General features: G+C 52.3%; 1 protein-coding gene across 4 annotated transcripts in view; it reads right to left on the minus strand.

Annotated features, from left to right (window-relative positions):
* Positions 1-15427, minus strand: part of Dnmt3a (DNA methyltransferase 3 alpha) — a 113821-nt gene that overhangs the window by 41717 nt on the left and 56677 nt on the right. For all 4 annotated transcript variants that reach the window (XM_052746023.1, XM_052746022.1, XM_052746021.1 and 1 more), the window contains exon 4: positions 4584-4851. In XM_052746023.1, coding sequence (XP_052601983.1) covers positions 4584-4851 — 268 coding nt within the window. The remainder of the gene's footprint in view (positions 1-4583; positions 4852-15427) is intronic.

Raw genomic sequence — 15427 nt, forward strand, 5'->3', positions numbered from 1 at the left:
CCAACCCAGTGGCTTTGGATTACGTTTACCAGGAGTGATGTATTAGAATGCAAGAAAAGCTGAGCTGAAAAGAAGATGTGGTTGAGTTTGCTCAATGTTTCACACGAGGAAACTGAGGCCGGGTGAGCAGAGCTGTAATCCGATTTCGGGGCTCCTGACTCCCAAGTGCGCTACCACCACTATTCCATGTTTTCTTTGCCAGGTCTCCAGCCCCCAAGGTCTCCCAAATGGAAACTTCCTGAAACAGTTTCCAACTGGCTTCTTTCTGGAATTTTTTCCCCGACAGACTGCGCATGCCCGTGTGAGCGATTGCTCGTTCTCTCAGGCGCACACACGCACGCACACACGCATGCACACATGCACTCTCTTCCTCTCTCCGGCCTGGTCAGCACATCAGACTGGATGTCACAGAATGCTGGGCGGTCACTGGCTCACTGCTCTCTAAGGGCTCCCTCTGCAGACCCGGGGTCCCAGGGCCAGGTGTGCCTTCCAAAGTGGCCCTGGAGGATAGGAACATGACCCCAAGACACCTCGGGTCCTGGGGACAGGAGAGGTCAGGGGCCTCAAGTATATCCAGCAAGGACCATCCCCAAGTTCTCTTCACAATGAGACAATATCCCGGTGACAGGACAGATGCTAGACTTAATATAAGCACTGCTACTGGACCATATTTGTCCCCATGCTCAGCCTGGGCAGAGCAGCCTTATGCTGACCCTCAGCCATTCCTCTGTTGTTACCAGGCTTCCTGTGTCCCGGTCTGGACGCCGGTGCTTTAAGTAGCTGAGGAGGACCTTGAACTTCTGATCCTTTGGCGTCCACCTACCAAGTTCTGAGACTACAAGTGTGTGCTTGTACACCTGGCTTCCTGAGACAATAAGGTCTTCCTCACATGGCACGAGACTGAAGTGAGCGGTTTCTCAGACAGCATGAGGACCTACAGAGCCTGCACCTTGGCTTCCCAGGGACTATTGACACAGCTAGCCCATGGACCACTGGGTAGTGAGGGTACAGCGCGTCGTGCGGTATCGGCAGGCGTGATGGATTTCCGGGAAGGATAGATGGAACTCTGTTGTGAGATATTTGATTACACTGTATGTCACTGTGACTGGTTTAATAGAAGACTAAATGGCCAACAGCTAGGCAGGAGGTATAGCAGGGACTTCTGGACAGAGAGAGCTCTGGGAAGAAGAAAGGCAGAGTCACCAGCCAGACTGAGAGGGAACAAGACATGCAGGAGGAGAGGGAAAAGCCACAAGCCACAGCACGTAGAGGAGTAGAAATAGGTTGATTTAAGTTATAAGAGCTAGTTAGAAACAAGCCTAAGCTACAGGCCGAGTTTTCATAATTAATAATAAGTCTCCGTGTCATTTTTTTGTGAGCTGGAGGTCCAAAGACAAATCCGTCTACAACTCTCTGACAAGAGTCTTGGAAGGTGGGGGACTGTGGCTGAGTCTCTTCCTTTCTCATTTGAAGTCCTTGGCACTGTCAGCCCACTGCTGGAGCAGGGATCAGCCTCCACACACCAACACACAGGCCAGAGCTGCCAGGAGGCCGCTGCACACCTCTCTTGGATATCTAGGGTCACTCAGGAGTGCCCCCAAGGTCAAATGGAAGCTGAGACTCGGGGTGTTTGTGCCTATCATGTTCGGACTTGTCTGAAAGTTCCCAACCCAGCTTATCAACTCCGCCATTTCTTTACCTCTTAGACGGCAGCATTTGCTCACCTCCCTCCATCCATTTTGCTTCTCAGGGCAGACTGCTCCCTCCCCACACCTGCAGCAGCCTCTTGACTTCTCACCCCACTTCCCAGCCCCTTTGAACCGTTGGCGAATCTACATGGAAAGTCATCTTTTCCAATCACAGTCTGTCAGGTCGGTCCTGAGAAGGCAGCTAGGAAAGCCTGGTTTGGCCACCTGCCACCCACTCCCTGCCCACATCCTTCCTCCTGGTGGCTTCTGTCAGGTCCCCGTGCCCCATTCTCTCACCTTGGAATCAGTCTGTTCTCACTGTCTCCTCCCCACAGCCCTCATGTGACAGGCTCCAGTACATCCCTCCATTAAGACAGAATAACCAGGGACAGCTTAGGTCCTGAGGTCCTAGCTCCTCACGGTCCTGTATTCCTTTACCCCAGGAGCACGGTCCTCTGTACACAACCCCACATCTGATTTTGTTATTAATTTGTTTTGCTTTTGAGAGAGGAGGCTGGCCTAAAAAATGATGGGCAGAGAATGACCTTGAACTCCTGACTTTCTGTCCTTTTCCCAAATCCTGAGATTTGGACACTGGACCAGTTAATGCAGTGCTGGGAGTTAAGCCCTGGGCTACATGTCTAGTTCAAATAACACATTTGAAAGGGCAGAGTCTCTACCAACTGTGAGGTCCTGGAGGACAAGAGCAAGGTTTCTGTTCAGGACGGTCTCCACAGGCCGGCACAGGACCTGGCACACACCAGACATGTTTAGTGAACACTCGTTGGCTGACTGTGTGCCTAAGAACCAGAATACGGACAGGGAAAGCCTTAAACAAACCCTCAAGGTCAAAGAGCAAGCAGCCTTGGAACTCTGGCTCCATCCTGCCTAGCAGGAGGGACTGCCCTGGCCCTGGCTCTGGGCACCTGCCTTGGTGTGATCCAGCACTCCGGAGGTGAGTCACAGGAGCACACTGTCTGGCTAGGAAGGGTACTGAGCTGGCTGAGCTCTCCTGCATATCTGCCATTGTGAACTGCAGGAAGGGGGGGCTCTCCTCCTCTCTCCTCTCAAGCTCTCCCAACACCCCTCTGAGAGCCGGGATAGCTCCAGAGCCACCCAGCACAGGGCACCAGAGCAGAGCAGAAGCTTAGGAGCAGAAGCTGACCAGTCCTGGGTTGGAGGGTTAGTTCAGCTGGTACAACGCTGGGCCAGCATGTGTGAAGTCCAGTGCCCTGGGCCCAATCCCCAGAACTACATAAAAACAGGCATGGGCAGCCAAGATTGCTCATCAGATAAAGGGGCCCGTGGCCAAATCTAACAATCTGAGTTTGAGCTCCAGCCCAGGGATTTACATGCTGGAAGGAGAGAACAGAATCAAGGTGTCCTCTGACCTCCATATGTATGCTATGGTATGCTCAAGTCACACACACACACACACACACACACACACACACACACACACACACACAAGTAATTAATTAAAATAGGCATGGGGTGCGTGGTTGTGTGATCCCAGAACTCAGGAGATGCAGGAAGCAGGATCAAGTTCAAGGTTGGGGCCAGACAATGATGGCCCACACCTTTAAGCCCAGCACTCAGGAAGCAGAGGGAGGCAATATCTGAGTTGGAGGCCAGTCTGGTCTACATAGTGAGTTCTAGGCCAGCCAGCGTTACATAGTGAGACCCTTTGAAAGAAAATAATAATAATAATAAGTACCAGAGGCCAGAGGCCAGGTTTGGAGGCATGAACAGGACCACTTTCTAAGCTGTACTTTCTTCCTGGACTTAGGACGGGCTTGTAACCCCTCTTGAACAAGACCATTTGGAAGAGTAAACAGAACAAAACGTAGAGCGTGCTTTGCACATGGTGGAGCATCACAAATATTTGCTGAATAATGAATGAAAGAAATTCCAAAATAAGTTTGGAAACCTCTTTTTCTGGAAATATTCCCTCTTCTGCATAAATATTAGGTTTGGAGTCATGCAAAATAAGTTATGCCAATTAATCAATTTGCTCATGCCATCATACACACTTGGAAGGGGAGACTTTCTGAAATTAAAATGTACATATGCAAAACAACCTGGCAGGGCCCCTGGGTATCAATGTGATAATGGAGGAGGAGGCGCTGTGTAAACTGTGAAGCCCGGGACAAATGCTAGCTGTCCTCATTACTCACTTGTTTACAGCTTGCCTGGCCCTGAAATCTCTGGCTTAACCTGAAAGAGAAAAGTGGGCAACTTTCCAAAATTCCAGGGCCCGGGCCACCGAGTCCCCCAGATGGAGAGGTCTGAGCAGGGCAGCGCGCAGGCGGCCTCCTTCGGCCCGCCCCTTCGGTGTGTCCGCTGTCACAACTGACATGGCGGCAGTTCACCACGGAGTCATCCAAACCACAGTGTGCCAGGCAGGCTTCTCTGCACTGGGACAGGGAAACATGGCCTGGGTGGTCCTCATGAGCCTAGGCAGGTCATGTGTAAGAGTAAGCCAGCAGGCCAGCTGGCAGTGGAAGGAAACTGAGGCATACAACCAGCATAGAAAGAAGGGGGGGCACTTATTACCCCAGCTTGGCATCCCTTGGCATTATGCAAACCCACTGTTGCCTGGTGCAAGAGTCAGCTTTTCTTCTTCCCCACGAAGAGCCAAAACTCCAGATTTTCATGTGGAATTTCTTGATTTTTTTTTTTTTTTAAAAGACTGGCAACTAATGTTTAACTGTTTCGCACCCTGGCTGGGCCAAGTGAACATGGACACAGGCTGTATTCATCCAGTAGCTTCTAGGCAAGCAGATGGTCAGCTTCCACCTTTGCCCATCTTCCTGAAACCCGCCACAGACCCGAGCCCGCGACGCTTAGGGGCTCAGCGGGCCCAGAAATGGTTTCCCTCGGGCTGGGACTCACCCTCTTCCGCAGAGGCTCCACGGCCTTCCTTGGTGGTACAGCAGCCGTTCTCCACAGCTCGGGAGGATTCCGGCGGGGTCTCAGTGCCCTCTCCTTCAGCTGGGGTCCCACCCTTCTGCCCTGCAGCTGGGCTCCCCTCCTCAGGCTGGGGTTCACTCCGCTTTTCCAAGTCTCCATTGGGTAACAGATCTGAGGAGCCAGCATCCTGGGCCATGGGCTGAGACTTGCTGGTCACTGCGGGGTCCTTGGGGGTGTCACTGCTTTCCACCTGGACAGGTGAAAACAGACAAATGTGAGGGTTAGGTTCTAATGACAGGCATTGAGTGCCGGGCGGTGACGCGTGTCTCCACGCCAGCAGATGGAGTCACAGGTTTGCGGGCACCATCAGAGGCTTCAGGGAACTGTGGAAATCAAGCAGGCAGGCCTGGTCCCACCACCCCAGGGATACCGCACTGCAGCCCAACTCACTAAGACTCCTCTGGCTTCCCACTTCTAAACCAACGATCCTGCAGCTAGGGACGTAGCCCAGCCGATAGAGCGCTTGTCTAGGATGCACGAAGTCCTGGGTTTGATACCCAGCACTGTGTAAACCAGACGAGCAGAGCGGTGCACGCCTGTAATCCCAGCACTCAGCTACATACTGGGTTGGAGAGCAGCCAGGGCTACATGAGACTCTCTCTGCCTTAAGACTAAAAGCTGGCAAGATGGCTCCGTAGATAAAGATGTTTGCCATAGTGGAGAGAACCCACTCTGCAAAGTTGTCTTCTGACCTCCACACACACTGTGTGTGTGTGTTTGTCTGTATGTGTGTGCGTGTGTATGTGCGTGCGTGTGCACACATGCCCTATACAAATGAACATAATAAGTAAAAATATAATAAGAGACTGGAGAGAAGGCTCAGCGGTTAAAAGCACTGACTGTTCTTCTAAAGGACCAGGGTTCAATTCCCAGCACCCATATGGCAGCTCACAACTGTCTGTAACTCCAGTTCCAGGGGATCTGACACCTCACACAAACATATATGCAGCCAAAACACCAATGCACATAAAATAAAAATTAAAAAAATATATATAACAAAAACCAAAAACCAAACAAAAATTTTCCTCATGCTCCATCATTGAAACTGGACCCTTCCTCGGAAAATTCCAATGAATGCCACCAGATCAACTTCAGAGGCCCCGAGGCTGGCCTGGCTTCAGCTCTCAGAGACTTCCTCCTATGCCCTCACGGTGGGGGGAGGGGCAGGGGTGTCAAAGAAGTCCCCACTAAGAAGCATTCTCTAGACCTGAGCTAGCCTCACAGCGCTCTGTCCCCAAATCAGGCCCCCATAGGGTCTGAGACCCAGGCTCTCCAAGGCCCTAAGCAGGCTCCAGCCTGAGCTGCAACTGCCCTGGGCATAGGTCTGCCTGGAAAGACAACAGACTGCTTCATCCCCTGGGGCCTGAGGTCAGAACCTGCTAAGGCTCCAACTGGCGGAAATCAAATCAGGATTCACTCACTCGGGCTGTCCTCACATGTCCCTGTACGAGGGTGAGGGGTGTGTGTGTGTGTGTGTGTGTGTGTGTGTGTGTGTGTGTGTGTGCGCGCGCGCGCGCGCGCGCGCGAGTGCTCTCTGTTCTTGCCCATCAGGAGGCAAGGGGTCAGGAGATCTTGACAGACTGGAGGTGCTTGGCTCAGGGTCCCTGCCTCAGGCAGACACTGCTACCTTCGCAGGCACTAAGGTGTGCTCAGCAACCCCGCAGTTAGAAAATGCTCAGGGCCAGGATGCGCAGAGCAGGGGCAGAATTGGCTCAGCAAGCCCCAGGTGAGACCTGAGCCAAGCATGGTGGCCATGCCAGGAAGCCCAGCATCTGGAAGGTAGAGACAAAAGGGTCAGGAGTTCGAGGTCACCCTTAACTACAGAGTGAGTTTGAGGCCAACCTCGGTACAGGAGACTCAGTCTCAAAAACCCAAAGCAATCAAACCAAAAGAAGGCTCCCCTCCCCTCCTGTCAGGTAAGGTGATTGCAGCTGATCAATGAATACTTCACCCGAGGCTTTGCTGTTCTTGGCTTCACGTGGTCCAGGCTGGCCTTGAATTCATTATAGAGGTAAGGCTGGCCCTGTACTCCTGACCCTGCTGTCTTTGCCTCCTGTGTGGTGTGCTTGACAGGCACGCATCACCTTGCCTGGATTTTCTTTTCTATTATAAAAGTAATGGATCAGGCATGGTGGCACAGAGACAGAGGCAAGCAGATTTGTTGGTTTGTTTGTTTGTTTTTTGAGACAGGGCTTCTCTGTGTAGTTTTGGTGCCTGTCCTGGATCTTGCTCTGTAGACCAGGCTGGCCTCGAACTCACAGAGATCCGCCTGCCTCTGCCTCCAAATGCTGGGATTAAAGGCGTGGGCCACCACCGCCTGGCTACAAGCAGAACTTTTGAGTGCTAGGCCAGCCAGGACAACATAATGAGAGTCTCTCAACAAAACAAAAATAAATTTATAAATTTAATTAGAAATAAAAATCAGACATACATCACACAGTTGTGTGTGTGTGTGTGAGAGAGAGAGAGAGACAGAGACAGAGACACAGAGAGAGACAGAGAGAGAGAGAGACAGACAGACAGACAGATAGGGTCACATTTATCCCAGGCTGGCCTCAAACTTGCTATGTAGGTAAGGATCACCTTGAACTCCGGATCTTCCTGCCCCCACCTGAGGAATGGAGGGTTTCTAGGCATGTGCCAACACACCCAGTTTACGTGGTGTTGGAAAGTGAACCCAGGGCCTTGTACTTCTAGACAAGTGCTCTACCCACTAATCCAAAATCCCAGCCCCATAAAAATTTGAATTGCACAGACCAAAATGTCAAAAGAGAAAAACTGAGCTGGCAAGATGGCTCAGCAGATAAAGGGGCTTGCTGCCAAGCCTAATGGCCTGAGTTTGATGCCCAGGACCCACAAGATAGAAGGGAAGAACCAACTCCTGCAAGTTGTCCTCTGACCTCCACACAAGTCAGTCAGTTTCTCTCTTCCTCTGTCCCTCTCCCTGTATCTTACGCACGCACGCACCAAATAATAAATGTAAACAAAAAATTTTAAAGAAAATAGTTTTTTTTAAGGTTAAAACTCCAGCCAGGCGGTGGTGGTGCACACCTTTAGTCCCAGCACTTGGGAGGCAGAGGCAGGTGGATCTCTGTGAGTTCGAGGCCAGCCTGGGCTACAAATCGAGTTCCAGGCCAGCCAGAGCTTCACAGTCTTGAAAAACAAAACAAAACAAAAAAAAAAAAAAAAAAAAAAAAAACAAGCAAAAAGTTAGAACTCCGATATTAAGACCCCAAGTTACTTCCTTCCTGAAAAACCATTATTAACAGCTTGACAGATGTCCTTTTCAGTCCTCATCCCCACCCTCCAGAAAACAGGGTCTCACCATGGAGCTCTGGATGACCTGGAACTCAGAGATCCATGTGCCTTCACCTCCTGAGTGCTAGGTGTCGTGTATGGGAGCCTGCTCGGCCTTCTTAGGTTTTCTGTTTCATTCACAGGCTGGAGAGATGGCTCAGTGGCTAACGGTTCTTGCAGAGGACCTAGGTTCCATTGCTAACAACCACACGGTGGCTTACAACCGTAACTCCAGCCCCAGGGGGTCTAGTCTCTCTTCTGGCATCCACAAGCACCAGGCATATACATGATGATCATACACACAGGCCAGCAAAGCACTCATATACATAAAATAATTTTAAGAATGAAATATAACAAAGTTTCATATAGCCTAGGCTGGCTTCAAACAAACTATGTATCTGAGGTTGGCCTTGAACTGATCTTCTTGCTTTGCATGCCAAGTGCTAGGATTACAGGCATGTGCCAAAGGGCTGGACTTCCTTTTTAGACTTTTCGCAGTCACATGTAAGTTACGCATTTATCCACATAGTCCCACACATAACGAGATCCAAGACCGTGTTTTATCATGCTACCCATAATATTCCACAGCTCACTTCTCCCCTGATAAGTACAGTGGCATCTCTCCACAGCCGTGCATATGGCTCTGCCTCCTGCTTGGCGGATGCTCTGCGACTCAACGCCAGCCGCCGTCGGTACTGGGGCTGATCCGTTTCCTGCTGTGGTGAGCTACAAAGAGTTACTTCCAGTTCTCTATAGCCAAGCCTATCTGCAGGGCAGTCCCAGGAGGATTGGCTGGGCTAAGTGTAGAGAGAAATGCCAAACTCCCTTCCAAAAGGCTACAGCACCGGAATATAGCCCAAGAGGCACCAACTGCTAGCCCCTTACCTCACAGCCTCCATTTGGGGTCTAGGATAGGAACTGTGAGTCCACTGCTATCTGGTGAGAAGTCTGAGGTGACAAACAGGGACCAAAGCCTTGGGAGAGAACAGCAAACCCAGTGTCCCCTGACTATGCCACCCCCTGAGGAGCCCAGCAGCTGGCCTCATGGCTTTTCCCCTGGTCTCCCAGGCTAGGCTGAGGGCACTTCATCTGGGAAAGAGAAAGCGGCGAGGAGCTTCATTACTGCATGCCTCAGCAGCTGGGGGTTCCGGAAGGCTGCTGCTCGGAAGAGGAAGTGCCTGGGGAAGGAGAAGGCCTCCACTGGCCTTGCCAGGCTGCTGCAGCTGCTGGGCAGCTATAGGAAGGGAAGGGGAGCGAGCAAACAGATGACCACCCACTTGCTTAAGCTCCCATGCCATGTGTCCAACCCACCCCAGGGCCGGAGACTGCACCTTGCACTTTCCTTGTGTCAGTCTGTCCCCCTGCAAGGCTGAGTCATGCATGAGAGAAGGCCATGCCTCGCTGCCCCCGTAGACACTTTCTAGGAACCAGTGGTGCCAGGTACCACAAGGCCAGCACGCGCTACAGGGAGGTGGGCACAGGGCACACTTGAAGAGAGCCAATCTCTCAGGGTTGCTCCCTCTTTTACCTCCTTGCTGCCCTACAGAGCTCTGTGAGATCATCCCACAGAGGCTTACTTCCTGCCTGGGGACCACGTGGCCTCCTCACCCCAGGACTCACTTCCTGTTGCTGCCAGCTCCACGGCCCAGGAAGCCAGGAGTGCTAGCTGCTCTGGGACCCAACCTAGCCCAAGGGTTCTCTGCCTGGCCACACAATCTTTCAATCACACCACATAGGTACTTCTCCACCAGCCCTGCCCTAAGGACCCCCCTTCGACAGTAGTATCGGATATACCCAGAAGTGGGAACCTACCACACAGCTCTAAGCCTAGGATCAGCTCAGTGGCTGAAGGGTCTACTCCTTCCTATTGGTCCACACCCCTCCACCCCCTTTTGGCCCGGGATTAAACCCAGAGCCTTCCTTGCAGGTATTAGGCAAATGCTGCCAATGAGCCATATCTCCAGCCCCATTCCCGCCCCCAAAGCTCTCTTCCTAACCACTCTTTGGTTCCTATCTTGGTTTTGTTTTGTTTTTTGAGATTGGTTTCACCTAGTCCAGACTAGTTTTGAACTCCTGATCCTTCCCTCCCCGCCACCCACCCGATTGAGTGCTGAGATTACAAGCGTGCTTAGTTTATACAACGCTGGGGGTGGGACCCAGGGCTTCGGGCACGCTAGGCCAGCACTCTAACCACTGAGCTATGTCCCCAGACCACTTCTTTTCCTTTTCTGGTTCTGATAAGTGATCACTCAGCCACTGACCTGGATTCAAGTGAACTCATGACTCCAACACACCGTGGCAAACCCCTGCTTGCCCTTACCCACCGGAACCCTGGGCTAAGAGTATGGCCGCTCCCAAGGGCTCTTGGGACCTGGGTAACTGGGCAGGGAAATCCACCTACAGGAACTACCCAGAGGAAGGAATCGGGTCTGCAGTCAATGAACTGAAGTAGGTTTCCAGTTTCTGGGAGGAGCCAGGGGCTCACTAAAAGGGGCATTTGAAGAGCTAGACCTGCTTATCTAGCCTGAGCTTCCTCTCTCTTCCTCTGTCCCTATCAGCTCCCGGACTCTTGGGACTCTTGGGACTTGGTTTGAGCCAGTTGGACACAGAGCAGGACCCCAACAGCGCTCCATAAATACTCCCAATCGCTTCATGAATGGCAAAGACTAGGTTAAAAGGGTAAACGCGCAGCTCCTCGTGAGCGTGAGCCCAGAGCAGCTCCTCGTGAGCCCACAGGGAGCTCTGGCCCCGGGCTGCCATGTCAGATGCAAATGTCACACCAGCTGTTTCTGTTTGCTTCCGTTAGTGCCTCTGAAGAAGACAGCGGCCCTGAGACGGACATTCCACCGGTCACTGCTGGCCACCTCAGGAGGCACTGACCAGAGTGGTAGTGACAGCATTAGAGAGGCCAACAGCAGCATCGAGTACCCCTTCTCCTTCCCTGCAGAACTGGGGAGGGAGCACTCTGGAAATTGTGACACTGAGACCCCAGATTTCAGTCAAACTTTGCCACTGTCTGTCTCCTCCACCCAGCATGCCCCATTCTGGGTCTGTAAGCCCCACCCACAGCCTAGGCACAGCTTCCAAAGCCCTCGTCACATAGATGACAGATGTGGGCAGCTGCTGGGCCCAACCTCACCCTGAGGACCGGTGGAGTCCACTAAGGCATTCACCTCTAGAAGTTCTCAGAGTTTGCGGGCCTTTGTCCCCCTGCCAGACAAGACCCTATCTATCCCTGTCTCAGGACAACTTTCCCCTGCTTCCTCGACACCCAGCACCCCCCTCAGCCTCTGCTTGGGGCAACACATTCTGAGCAGAGTTCACCAGTGGTTTCTGGCTAGGGAAACACTACTGCTCCCCTCAGGACATTTGGCAATGTGGCTGGAGTTCATTTTGGTGTCACATGTCACATGCTGGCAGCTGGTGGATACAGGTCAAGGATGCTTTACCATCAACCACGTCTGGTCTTAAGGGATACATTTAAAATATATATATAAAACAACAAAATAGATTCTGTGGTAGCTGGGGCTGTGGTGATCCATACCCTGTAATCCCAGCACTTGAGAAATGGACACAAGAGGACTGATACACATTTGAGGCTGGTCTGGGCTATACAGGGAGACCCTGTCTCAAAAATAAATAAAGTAATCCCCCCCAATCTATGATAAAGTATATACAAAATTTGCCATTTTAACCACTTTCAAGTATACATCAACTATGTTCATGTTCTGTGACCATCACCATCATCCCACACAGAAGCTCTATACCCCTGAAACAGTAACTCCCTCCGCCCAATAATCATTAACTTCCCATCATCTAAGGAACATCGCAGATGCCCCCGGAGGTCTTGGGATAGGCTGTGATCTGTGATCTTCAGAACCCTCAGCCTATGCACAGCTCCACAGTCCTCCCCACAGAGATGGCAGATGTGGACAGCTGCTGGGCCCAGCCTCGCCCTGAGGACCGGTGGAGTTCACTATGCCCTTCCCTCCTCCATCCCATGGCTGGCCACACTGTTTACAGAGATCCCACTCTCTCATTACAGTACTCCCCATGCTGGGCCGAATGGCTTGTTCACTGTATACCTCCCTTCTGGACTGTGCCTTAGTGATCGTTTCCTTTCTCTCTACCCCAGCTCCCGAGCACCCAGCAAAAGACCTGGCATCCATTCACTTATAAAACCAATAAACTTAATTATCCTGAGGATCCTGAGGCAGTATGTGGAGTTCGAGCTTGTCTGAGGAAGCCGGCTCCAAGGCTGGCCCTGGCTCGCACACATCCCTCGTACTCCTCAGCAAAGCTCCCGGGATAACTCAAATACAGGAGGGGCTTCTGAAGGGCAGCTGCCTCCCTGGCTGAGTCTCCCGTACGGGAAAATAGCTTTACAGGGAAAAGAAGGACAGCTTCCCGCTCAAGGAGGAACCAGGGGTCAATCGAGGAGCCTTCCACAGGGGCCTGGCCAGACTCCAACCCGTTTGGAGATCCCCTGTCACCCACCCTTACTCTCCGGCTAACTCTGCTACCGCGTCACTCCGACCGGCCTTGCCCCAGGTGAGGGCCACGGCTCTCAAACAGAAAGTGACGTGTCACAATCCCCATGGGGGATACAGTTTATTAAAATTCTTTATTATAACTATGTTTATAGTTAAAAGCCCCAAACCAGGTTTACAAGAGGAGTGGGCGAAGACATTGGAGAAACGGAGCCCAAGCGCCCTCGGTGTTCACCGGGGTGGGGAGGTGGAGGGAGAGGCAAGGCAGCGCCCTTCCGTCTCCTCCCTAGCCCCTTCCTCTGCCAGCCACCAAGACTCCTTTGCATTCTTAGGGCCTGCTGCTGTGCCTTGAAGGCCTTGAAGGCCTTGGCAGTGCCGGGCCATCTAGGAACCCTGGTCCGTCATGGGCTCTTGACAGTTACGGACGTACGCACAGACACGGGTTCACCCCAGCAAGGCAGAGCAGCCGCTGGCCAACTGCCTCAGCGGTGGCTGGATCACTCGGATGCAAGGGGTGATGGGAACAAAAGTGTGTCAGCTCGGCCCGGCCCCTTTCCTAACCTAGCCTGGGCTTTCCCAGGTTGACTCTAGTTTTAGGAATCAGTTGGATGTCTGAGTAGGAGGGCAGATGCCCGGGGAAGGGCTGGCCCTGGGCCATGATGCCCCCCATCCCAGCCCTTTCCCTAACAGCCTCCTACTGTTTGCAGCTCCTAAGAAGCCTATGGTAGCAGGAGGGCCAGGGGGGCCCACCCCATGCTCTTCCATAAGAGGCCCCCAAGGTCCCCTTGCTCAGCCTTCCTGGAACAGTCACATGCCATGGCTTTAGAACCAGGTGTCCAACTCCTCCGACTGTCTCCTCTCCAGGAGACTAGCTAAAAAGCGTCATCAGTGTGGACAGGGCCAGCAGGGCGGTGAACAAGGAGGGTTATTCTAGAATCCCCAGCCCAGGCCTGGCTACTGCCCGCCTCAAGGCCTTCCAGGTTCTCCTCATGACTTCTGCCCGGCTCTGCCGCTTGCCCACCAGAGACCTTTCCTTGTGTGGACTCAGCCGAGAAGTAACTACTAGGCTATCACAAGCCATGCCAATGGGGTCTGAGGACAGGCATGTCCGGTGAGTGGCCAATCCAGTGACATACAAGTCCAGCAGTGTCCACCTGCATGAGGGCCTAGCTGGGCTCACAGTTGCAAAGGGTCTGGGGTGGGGCTGGAGACGTGGCAAAGTGGTTACGAGCACTTGTTGCTCTTGCAAAGGACCCGGGTTCAGTTCCCATATGGTGGGGCTCACAACTATCTATAACTCCAGTCCCAGGGTATCCAGTGCCCTTTTCTGGTACCTCTGGGCACCAGGCACACATGTGGTGCACAGACATATATGCAGGCAAAAGACACACGCACACACACACACACGCACGCACACACACACACACATCAAAACTTTTTTCTCCCCCCGCCCCAAGACAGGGTTTCTCTGTGTTAACAGTCATGGCTGTCTTGGAACTCACTCTGTAGACCAGACCTCAAACTCACAGAGATCCTCCTGCCTCTGCCTCCCAAGTGCTGCGATTAAAGGTGTGCGCCATCGCCGCTTGGCTATAGGCAAATTTTTTAAAAGGTTCCAGGGGAACTGGAAGGTCCTTTGAAGGAAGCATTGTATATAGGACAGCCACATAAGACAGGAAGTCCCCTTAAAGCCACTTCTGAGGGATGGAAAGATGGCTCAGCCGTTAAGAACACTAGCTGTTCTTCCACAGGACCCAGTTCAATTCCCCGACTCACATGGTGGTTCACAACCATCTTAACTCTAGTCCGAGGGGATCTGACATCCTCTCCTGGTATCCGAAGGCACCAGGAACGCACGTGATACAGACACACATGCAGGTAAAAACACCCATACACCTAAAATCAGTAACGCTGAGAAATCACAGCATCGAGTCTCCCACCTCTGCTAGCCCACAGGTGATGAGCTGGGAAAGGCACTGCCACCCTAGGAAGTGGCGTCTCGGGTCCCCCTCAACCTTAGCGCTGTGTTCATCCTACTGCACCTAGTATGACTCCAGAGCCCTCATCACACCCCAGCTCACAGAGTCTCTGTCACTCTGGAGAGCCATAACCAGCTTAGTGCTGTCACCTCCCTCTGGTCACTCAATGCCCTTCCCAGGCGTCCCAGCTTGCTGATGTCTTTCCTGGGGTGGAAAGAGCTGCCATCTGTTGCTTTTCTTACTGAAAAATAAAAATTAAAAAAAAAAAAAAAAAAAAAACCCGACAGAGCCAACTTAAGAAAGGAAAGTTTCGTTCCAGGATGCCGTCCATCATGGCAGTGGGAGGGGCAGGCAGCTGCTCACACTGCACCACAGTCAGGAAGCAGCGATGAACCCTGCTGCTCAGCTGGCTTTCTCCTTTTCACCAAGGTCAGGATCTCAGCCCATGGAATTGCACCTCCTACATTCAGTGAATCCAAACTAGCGCCTCTCCCCACAGACGTACCCAGAGGTTTGTCTCTTGGGTAAGTCTCAATCTCATCAAGTTGGCAGTCAATGTGAAGCATCACATGCACACAACACTCCCGGTGACGTGGAGGAAAGGAAACAGGTCCTCAGCTCCCCCAGGGTCCATAGGCTGGCCATTGCGGCATGGTGGGAGAGAGGCTGGTGTAGTTACTGGACCTCGGGGAGGGCCCAGCAACTGAGACCGATGCATGTGAGATACTTATCGGAAGTGGCCCTAAAACGCGTGATTCTGGGGAGGAGTCAAGATGGGGCACGAAGGGAGGTAGGTTTTTGTTATTCTTTTAAATTCACTGGAAAGTCCCCCAATAATACCGGATAGCCTCCCACCATTTTTTTTTAATGTCCCCCAATGTTGGTGTGGAACCCAGCATGCTTGACAAGTGCTTACCACTGAACTACATCCCCAATGCTATTGACAGCAATCTCTACTGACTCTATTTCAGAAGCCTTGGTCTCCGACAACAGCCGTGAC

Source organism: Peromyscus californicus, unplaced genomic scaffold (assembly GCF_007827085.1).
Source record: "Peromyscus californicus insignis strain IS unplaced genomic scaffold, ASM782708v3 Scaffold_1__1_contigs__length_55948999, whole genome shotgun sequence".
In the NCBI taxonomy this organism is placed as follows: Eukaryota; Metazoa; Chordata; class Mammalia; order Rodentia; family Cricetidae; genus Peromyscus; species Peromyscus californicus.